Source organism: Pezoporus wallicus, unplaced genomic scaffold (assembly GCF_028554395.1).
Source record: "Pezoporus wallicus isolate ANWC-B61680 ecotype Strahan unplaced genomic scaffold, APGP_CSIRO_Pwel_v1 contig_14099, whole genome shotgun sequence".
NCBI classification, from domain to species: domain Eukaryota; kingdom Metazoa; phylum Chordata; class Aves; order Psittaciformes; family Psittacidae; genus Pezoporus; species Pezoporus wallicus.
In genome coordinates this window covers 12,349-20,419 of record NW_026639465.1, presented here as the reverse complement: position 1 = coordinate 20,419, position 8,071 = coordinate 12,349, and the positions used below count along the sequence as shown (strand labels likewise).

The window sequence follows — 8,071 nt, the reverse complement described above, 5'->3', positions numbered from 1 at the left end:
TCTCAATCCGATTTCTTTCCCAAGCGCTGGAAGACGCTGACGGAGCCGGCGCTGTCCATCCTGGCCTCACTGGAGCTGCTCACCTTCCCGCAGCCCCAAGTCCTCCGGATCATCACCCGGCATTCCCGCTTGGATTTATCCCTGCCGCCGCCGCCGCTGCTGCTGCTCACACCGTCCTCGCCCTCTCGCCCTTCTCCCGCTGGCGCGATCCCGGCAGCATTCCGCAGGCTGGGAACGGGCTTCGCCTCCGAGCTGCTGGCTTTGGCCTTCACGGTCATTCCCGGCTCCGTGATTTCTTTCCGGGAAGCGCTGGGTTTCTTCAGGACCCCGGCGTAGGGAAGCACGGAGCTGTCGTCATCGTCGTCGTCGTCGTTATCCATGGATTTATCCCGCAGGGAATCTCCCAGGCGGCTGAAGACGCCGGTGGGCTGAGGGCAAAGGGATGCAGCGCCTGTCAGCGCCCGCATCCCAGCTCCATCGCCATTCCCGACGGGATGCGGGATGGAATGAGCCATGCGGGAATGGGGCAGGCTCCCAGGAATTCCCACTCTCTCCTGGGTTGCTGGAGGGGGTTTGGGATCTTCCACATCCCGCGGGAAGAGGGGGAAACACCTCCCAGATTCCCTTCGAATTCCAGGCAGGAATTCCCCTCACCTTCCCTCCGGCAGCCGCGTCCCCCCTCGCCTCGGCTCCCAAGCGGTCGAAGACGGACGTCCTGGGAAGCCCTGTGGGATGGAACGGAACAAGGTGGGACTGGGGATGGATGGGGATGAACTGGGAATACTGGGATGGGAATTCCCTGCCGGTACCTTTGGCTGCTTGCTGCTGCGCCAGGATCTTCCTTGTCCTCGGCGTGGTGCCCTTGGGCATGGTGATGATGTACTTCCCTTCCATCTCGGCCGTCACCCGGCGCCGCTTCACCGGGATCGATGGAATTCCGGCGGCGGCATTCCCTAAACCTGCTGGGATGGAGGGAAAACAAGGAGTTTAATGGGAAATGGGATGGGAAAAGCACTTCCCAAGTGTTGGAGGAGGAGTTTAATGGGAAATGGGATGGGAAAAGCACTTCCCAAGTGATGGAGGAGGAGTTTAATGGGAAATGGGATGGGAAAAGCACTTCCCAAGTGATGGAGGAGGAGTTTAATGGGAAATGGGATGGGAAAAGCCCTTCCCGGCGCCATTCCTGGCAGGATCAGCCCCTTCCCTACCTGCCTTCGCTGCCGCTGGCTGGTTGGGAACGGTGACGGAAATCTTGGAGCTGTGGGGCTGGAGTGGGGCAGCGGGAAGTGGATCCCGGCTCAGGCTGTTGGCAATCATCCGGCTGGCAGCTACGGGGGGGGGGATAGGGAGCATTCCCATGGGATGACGGGATCCAATCCCTTGGGATGGGACAAATCCCAGCAGGAATCCCTGCGGAGAAGGGCCTGGGGAGGTGGGTGAGGAAGGAAGAGTGGAAGTGCCCCTGCCCCTTGCTTGGACCTGGGTGGGCTTTGAGGTCCACCCCATCCCATTCCATGCTTCCATGGGCAGTATCCCTGCGGAATGCCGCCCAAGGAGGAGACCCTGGCTCACCACTGTTGGCGTTGCGGCGCAGCTCCGCTTGGACCGGGGGCGAGCTGGGAAGGAGCAATTCCGTGGCTGCTTTGCACATCTCCTGAGGGAAGAAAGTCATGGAAAACCAAAGGAAACTCATGGAAAACCAAAGGAAAACCATGGAAAACCACAGGAAAATCATGGGAAACCAAAGGAAAACCATGGAAAACCCAAGGAAACCCACGGAAAACCAAAACAAACTCATGGAAAAACAAAAGAAACTATGAAACACCAATGGAAAACCAGGGAAAACCAAAGGAAATTCATGGAAAAACAAAGGAAATCCATGGAAAAATGAACGAAAACCATAGAAACCCCATAGAAAACCAAAAGAAACTCATGGAAAACGAAAGCAAATTAACGGAAAACCAAAGGAAACTCATGGCAAAACAAAGGAAATCCATGCAAAAATGAAGGAAACCCATGGAAAACCCAAGGAAACTCATGGAAAACCAAAGCAAATCCATGGAAAATGCAAGGAAACCGACGGCAACTCCCAGCTTCCCATGGGAAGAGCCCATTCCCATGCCCGTACCTGCCTGTAGACCACCTTGGCATGCTTGAGGATGGCGATGACGTCACCGACCACGGTGATGCCCAGCTCGTTCATCAGCTCCTTGGTGAGATCCAGGAGCATGTTCTTCCGGATCCTGCCCTCGGGAATACCGCAGGGGTGTCCCCATGGATCCCGGCTCCATCCCTATGGATCCATCCGTGGGGATGCATGGAAGGGGGGGGTACCTGTTATCCACAAACATGACGGCGTAGCTGACGGCAGGGCCCGGTGGGATCCCGGCTTCCTTGAAGAACTGGATCCACTCGGATGTGGCTGCAGTGGGACAAGGGGGATCCCATGGGATGGGGGTCAATGGGAATGGTGGGGGGGATGGGGGGGAGGTGGGGCGGGGGGGGGGGCTCACCCATCGTCATGGACACCATGGTGGGGCCACGGCGTCAGGTGGCAGCGCCGGGAGCGGCCTGGGAGGGCACAGGAGAGCAGCCCCATAGAGACCCCCCCTGCCCCACAGAGACCCCCCCTGCCCCATAGAGACCCCCCCTGCCCCATAGAGACCCCCCCTGCCCCATAGAGACCCCTCTGCCCCACAGAGACCCCCCTGCCCCATAGAGACCCCTCCTGCCCCATAGACACCCCCCTGTCCCACAGAGACCCCTCCAGCCCCATAGAGACCCCCCTGCCCCATAGACACCCCCCTGTCCCACAGAGACCCCTCCAGCCCCAGAGAGACCCCTCTGCCCCATAGAGACCTCTCTGCCCTATAGAGACCCCTCCAGCCCCACAGAGGCCCCTCTGCCCCATAGACACCCCCCTGTCCCATAGAGATCACTCCGGCCCCATAGAGACCCCCCTGGCCCCATAGACTCCTCCTGCCCCATAGGCCCCCCCTTATCCCCTCCTCCCGCCCACAGACCCCCCTCCCGCCCCACAGAGACCCCTTATCCCCTCCTCCGGCCCCATAAACCCCCCTTATCCCCTTCTCCCGCCCACAGACCCCCCTCCCGCCCCATAGAGACCCCTTATCCCCTCCTCCTGCCCCATAAACCCCCCTTCTCCCCTTCTCCCGCCCCATAGACCCCCCTCCTGCCCCATAGGGCCCTCTTAACCCCTCTTACTGCCCCATACACCCCCCTCCTGCCCCACAGACCCCACTTATCCCCTCCTCCCACCCCATAGGCTCCCGTTATCCGCCCCATAGCCCCCCATAGCCCCCCATTGCCGCCCCTCACCTCTCCGCTCCCGCAGCGCCCCATCCCGCCGCCGCGCCGGGCCCCACCGGAAGCCCCTGTCACGGAGCGCCGGAAATGACGTCATCAGCGCTCGCCCTCCTGGTTGGTCGCAGGTAGGGGGACGCTCTAGGCCGCGGCGGCGCGGGAGAGACAACGGGCGGGACGACCATAGAGAGGGAGGGGGCGAGGGCGCCCCCAAGCGGGCGGAGCTGGGGGCCGCCGCCGGGGCCTCCGGTACCGGGGTGAAGGGGCCCGAGCCCGGTCCTGGCCCTAAAAGGGTCCCTAAACCCCAAACTGCCCTAAAATGGACCAAAATTGGGTTTTTTTACCTCAAACCTGGCTCTAAACCCGACCCTGACCTAAACACAGCCCTAAAGAGAAACCGGCCCTGAAACGGGGCGAAATGGGGTTCAGTGGGGCAGAATGGGGCTAAATGGGGCTAAATGTGATTCAATGGGGCTGAATGGGGCTAAATGGGGCTGAATGGGTCTGAATGGGGCTAAATGGGGATAAATGGGGCTAAATGGGCCTAAATGGGGCTGAATGGGGATAAATGGGGCTAAATGGGGTAAATGGGGCTAAATGGGGGTAAATGGGGTTCAATGGGGCTAAATGGGTCTGAATGGGGCTAAATGGGGTTCAATGGGGCTGAGTGGGGCTAAATGGGTCTGAATGGGGCTAAATGGGGTTCAATGGGTCTGAATGGGGGTAAATGGGTCTGAATGAGGCTAAATGGGGCTAAACGGGGCTCAATGGAGCTAATTGGGGCTAAATGGGCCCGACCCCTTTTCCCAACCCCTTTTCCCGACCTCTTTTCCCAACCCCTTTTCCCGATCCCTGGAACCCTCCGGGCGCCTTGGGAAGGATCCGGATCCGGATCCGGTTGTTCCTGTTCCAGCCCGGCGCCGGGATCGGGATGCGGCCCCACAGCGCCTACAAGCAGGTACAGGCCCGGTGGGGGGACCCCCATCCCCACCCTGCTTACACTTGGCGGGGGGAGGCACCTTTCCATATGGATCCCACTGGGATTTGGGATCCATTCCCTGCCTCCCATCCCAGCTGCAGCCGCTGCCCCAGGCTGACTGCAGGGCCCTTGGAGTCAATGGAATTCCTCACTTCTGGAATGCCGACCCCCCCCTGCCCACCCAGCGCTGCCGCTGGGGGGGGGCCCCCGCTTTGCTCCTCGCCCTCCTCCTCCTCCTCCTCCTGTTCCTCCTCCTCCTCCTCCGGCTCGGACCCGAGCGGAGCCATGGGGCCGGTGGCGATGCCAGAGCCTGCGGAGCCTCGTGCCAGTGAGAGGGGATGGGGGGGGCAGGACCCATGGATGCCATCCCATTGGCCCCATCCCATTCCCCCATCCCACTGCCCCCATCCCACTGCCCCCATCCCATTGCCCCCATCGCATTGCCCCCAACCCATTGGAACCATCCCATTCCCCCATCCCACTGTCCCCATCCTATTGGCCATCCCATTGCCACCATCCCATTGCCCCATCCCATTGTCCCCATCGCATTGCCCCCAACCCATTGGAACCATCCCATTGTCCCCATCCCATTGCCCCATCCCATTGCCCCCATCCCATTGTCCCCATCCCATTGGCCATCCCATTGCCCCATCCTATTGCCCCCATCCCATTATCCCCATCCCATTGCCCCCATCCCATTGCCCCATCCCATTGCCCCATCCCATTGCCCCCATCCCATTGCCCCCATCCCATTGCCCCATCCCATTGCCTCATCCTATTGCCCCCATCCCATTGCCCCCATCCCATTGTCCCCATCCCATTGCCACATCCCACTGCCCCCCTCCCATCCCTAGGATCGTCCTTGTGGAGACCATTCCAGAGGGAATGAGCTTTGGTGCCGGCTCCCCGCCGAACCCCTCCACCTTTTCCACCTGGATGCAGCTCCTGGGCTCGGTCCGGCACAGCCTGGACATCGCCTCCTTCTACTGGACCATGACCAACGCCGACACCGGCACCGCCGAGCCCTCGGCCGCCCAGGTCCCATTCCCGCTTTCCCCCCCATTCCCAAGGGGTTTTCCCCCTTTTCCTGCCCTTTTCCATGCCCAACCCCCCCCCTTTTGTCGGTGCAGGGTGAGCAGATCCTGCAGGAGCTGCTCCGGTTACCGGAGCGCGGCGTCGCCGTCCGCGTCGCCGTCAGCCGCCCATCGGCGAAGGCACCACTCAATGACCTCCTGGCGCTGGAGCAGAGCGGTGAGGGATGGAAACACCCCAAAACTGAGTTGTTCTGCCCCCAAACCAGGGGTTCTGCCCCAAAAACGAGGGGTTCTGCCCCAAAACCAGGGTTTCTGCATCAAAACTGAGTTGTTGTGCCCCAAAACTGAGTTATTCTGCCTCAAAACCAAGGGGTCTGCCCCAAAATCAAGGGTTTCTGACCTAAAACCGTTGTTTCTGCCCCAAAATCATGCTTTCTGCCCCAAAACCAAGGGGTTCTGCCCCAAAACCATTGTTTCTGCCCCAGAATCATGGGTTTCTGCCCTGAAACCATGGGTTCTGCCCCAAAACCAAGGGGTTCTGCCCCCAAACCATGCTTTCTGCCCCAAAACCATGGTTTCTGCCCCAAAACCATGGTTTCTGTCCCCAAACCATGCTTTCTGCCCCCAAACCATGCTTTCTGCCCCAAAACCATGGTTTCTGCACTAAAACCATGGTTTCTGTCCCCAAACCATGGTTTCTGCCCCAAACCCATGGTTTCTGTCCCCAAACCATGCTTTCTGCCCCAAAACCATGGTTTCTGCCCCAAACCCATGGCTTCTGGACCTGCCGCACCTGCAGGCGGGGGCGCACCGTGCTGCACACCTGCACACCAAATTCTGGCTGGTCGACGGCACCCACCTCTATGTGGGCAGTGCCAACATGGACTGGAGGTCCCTGACCCAGGTGAGCGGCGCCGGCCGGTGCCAAACCCACGCCGAGCATCACCGGTGCCGTGCCAAAAGGCTGAAGCCGACCCCGTGCCGGTGCCGCAGGTGAAGGAGCTCGGCGCTGCTGTCTACGACTGCCCCTGCTTGGCCCAAGACTTAGGCAAGATCTTCGAGGCCTATTGGGCTCTCGGCGTTGCCGGCGCCACCATCCCGGTGCCGTGGCCGGCGAATTACTCCACCGCTTTCAACGCGGAGACGCCGCTGGAGCTGCGCCTCAACGGCACCGCCGCCGCCGTCTACTTCTCGGTACCTCCCAACCCCTTCTTGTCGCCGTGCCCGGTGCCGCGGTGAGCGCCGGCAGCACCGGCACTGAGCCCATGGCCGTGCCGCAGAGCTCCCCGCCGCCGCTTTGTGCCGCCGGGCGCACCGCGGACCTCAGCGCCCTGCTCAGCGTCATCGATGCCGCCGAGGCCTTCGTGGATGTTGCGGTGATGAGTTTCCTGCCCACCACCGAGTTCTCCCACCCACAGAGGTCCGGGTGCGGCCGTGGTGGTGCCGGGGGCACAGGGCCACTGCCAGTGCCAGTGCCCAAGCCGTTCCCCCCCCCCCCCCCCCATAGGTTCTGGCCAGCGATCGATAATGGGCTGCGGCGAGCCGTGGTGGAGCGGCGCGTCAGGGTGCGGTTGCTGGTGGGCTGCTGGCGGCACAGCCAGGCCACCATGTTCCCCTTCCTCAAGTCACTGGCGGCCGTCGCCGACAACAGGACCCGTTACAGCGTGGCCGTGGTGGGTATCGTGGTGTGGCCATGGTGGTGTGGTCATGGTGCGTATCGTGGTGTGGCTATGGTGGGTATCGCGGTGTGGTCGTGGTGGGTATCATGGTATGGCTGTGGTGGTGTGGTGGTGGTGGGTATCATGGTGTGGTGGTGGTGGGTATCGTGGTGTGGTCATGGTGGGTATCATGGTGTGGTTGGGGGTATCACGGTGTGGCTATGGGGCGTACCACAGTGCAGCCATGGGGCCAGTGCTGGTGCCTGACCGTGGGCTCCCTCCCCTCAGCGCCTCTTCATGGTGCCTTCGAGTGCGGCGCAGGCGCTGATCCCCTACGCCCGGGTCAACCACAACAAGTACATGGTGACGGAGGCGGCCGCGTACATCGGTGAGCGCGGCACCGCCGGGGCTCTGGGGATGGTTTTGGGGCGTCCCCCCCCACCTTTCTCACCCCAAACCTCACCGCAGGGACCTCCAATTGGTCCGGTGATTACTTCACCCAGACGGCAGGCTCGGCGCTGGTGATCAACCAAACGGTGAGTGCCACCGGTACCGGTACCGGCGCCGGCACCATCCGGGAGCAGCTGCAGGCGGTGTTTGAGCGGGACTGGAGCTCCCAGTACAGCGCTGACATCGGGGATGTCGAGCGCTGGCAGAGCCACTGCGGCTCCCGGTAGTCCCCGGGGAACCGTGGGCACCGGCAGCACCGAATCCGGGCCTGTTTGGGCTGAAAATTGCACCAAAACTCCTGATTTTCGCTGCTCTTTTGCCTTGTGGATGGGGGGGGGGGGGGGAGGCTCTTTGGGGCAGCACCGGGGGAGGAGCTGAGAGACCCTGATGGGGGATGCTGGAACCTGGAACCGAGTCCAGCCACCCAAACCCAGCTCCAGGCACCAAAACCCATCCCCAGGCACCAAAACCCAGCTCCAGGCACCAAAACCCATCCCCAGGCACCAAAACCCATTCCCAAGCACCAAAACCCATTCCCAAGCACCAAAACCCAGCTCCAGGCACCAAAACCCAGCTCCAGGGACCCAAACCCCCCCCCATCCCATTGAACCCCATCCCCACTTCCC

General features: G+C 61.6%; 2 protein-coding genes across 2 annotated transcripts; one reads left to right on the top strand and one right to left on the bottom strand.

The window, feature by feature from the left end:
- Positions 1-3,424, bottom strand: CUNH19orf47 (chromosome unknown C19orf47 homolog). The gene is made up of 9 exons (XM_057414702.1): positions 3,340-3,424; positions 2,514-2,571; positions 2,335-2,436; positions 2,129-2,243; positions 1,573-1,654; positions 1,209-1,328; positions 810-962; positions 655-725; positions 1-428 (listed from the first exon to the last, which is right to left on the bottom strand). Exons 1-9 carry the CDS (start codon positions 3,422-3,424, stop codon positions 3-5), a joined length of 1,212 nt encoding a protein of 403 aa, XP_057270685.1. The 3' UTR covers positions 1-2.
- Positions 3,425-4,111: 687 nt separating this feature from the next.
- On the top strand, positions 4,112-7,672 carry LOC130602124 (5'-3' exonuclease PLD3-like). Its single transcript, XM_057414701.1, has 9 exons — positions 4,112-4,293; positions 5,158-5,341; positions 5,434-5,557; positions 6,102-6,241; positions 6,331-6,531; positions 6,618-6,757; positions 6,845-7,010; positions 7,284-7,383; positions 7,464-7,672. The coding sequence occupies exons 1-9, from the start codon at positions 4,112-4,114 to the stop codon at positions 7,670-7,672; spliced, it is 1,446 nt and encodes a 481-aa protein (XP_057270684.1).
- Positions 7,673-8,071: the final 399 nt, after the last annotated feature.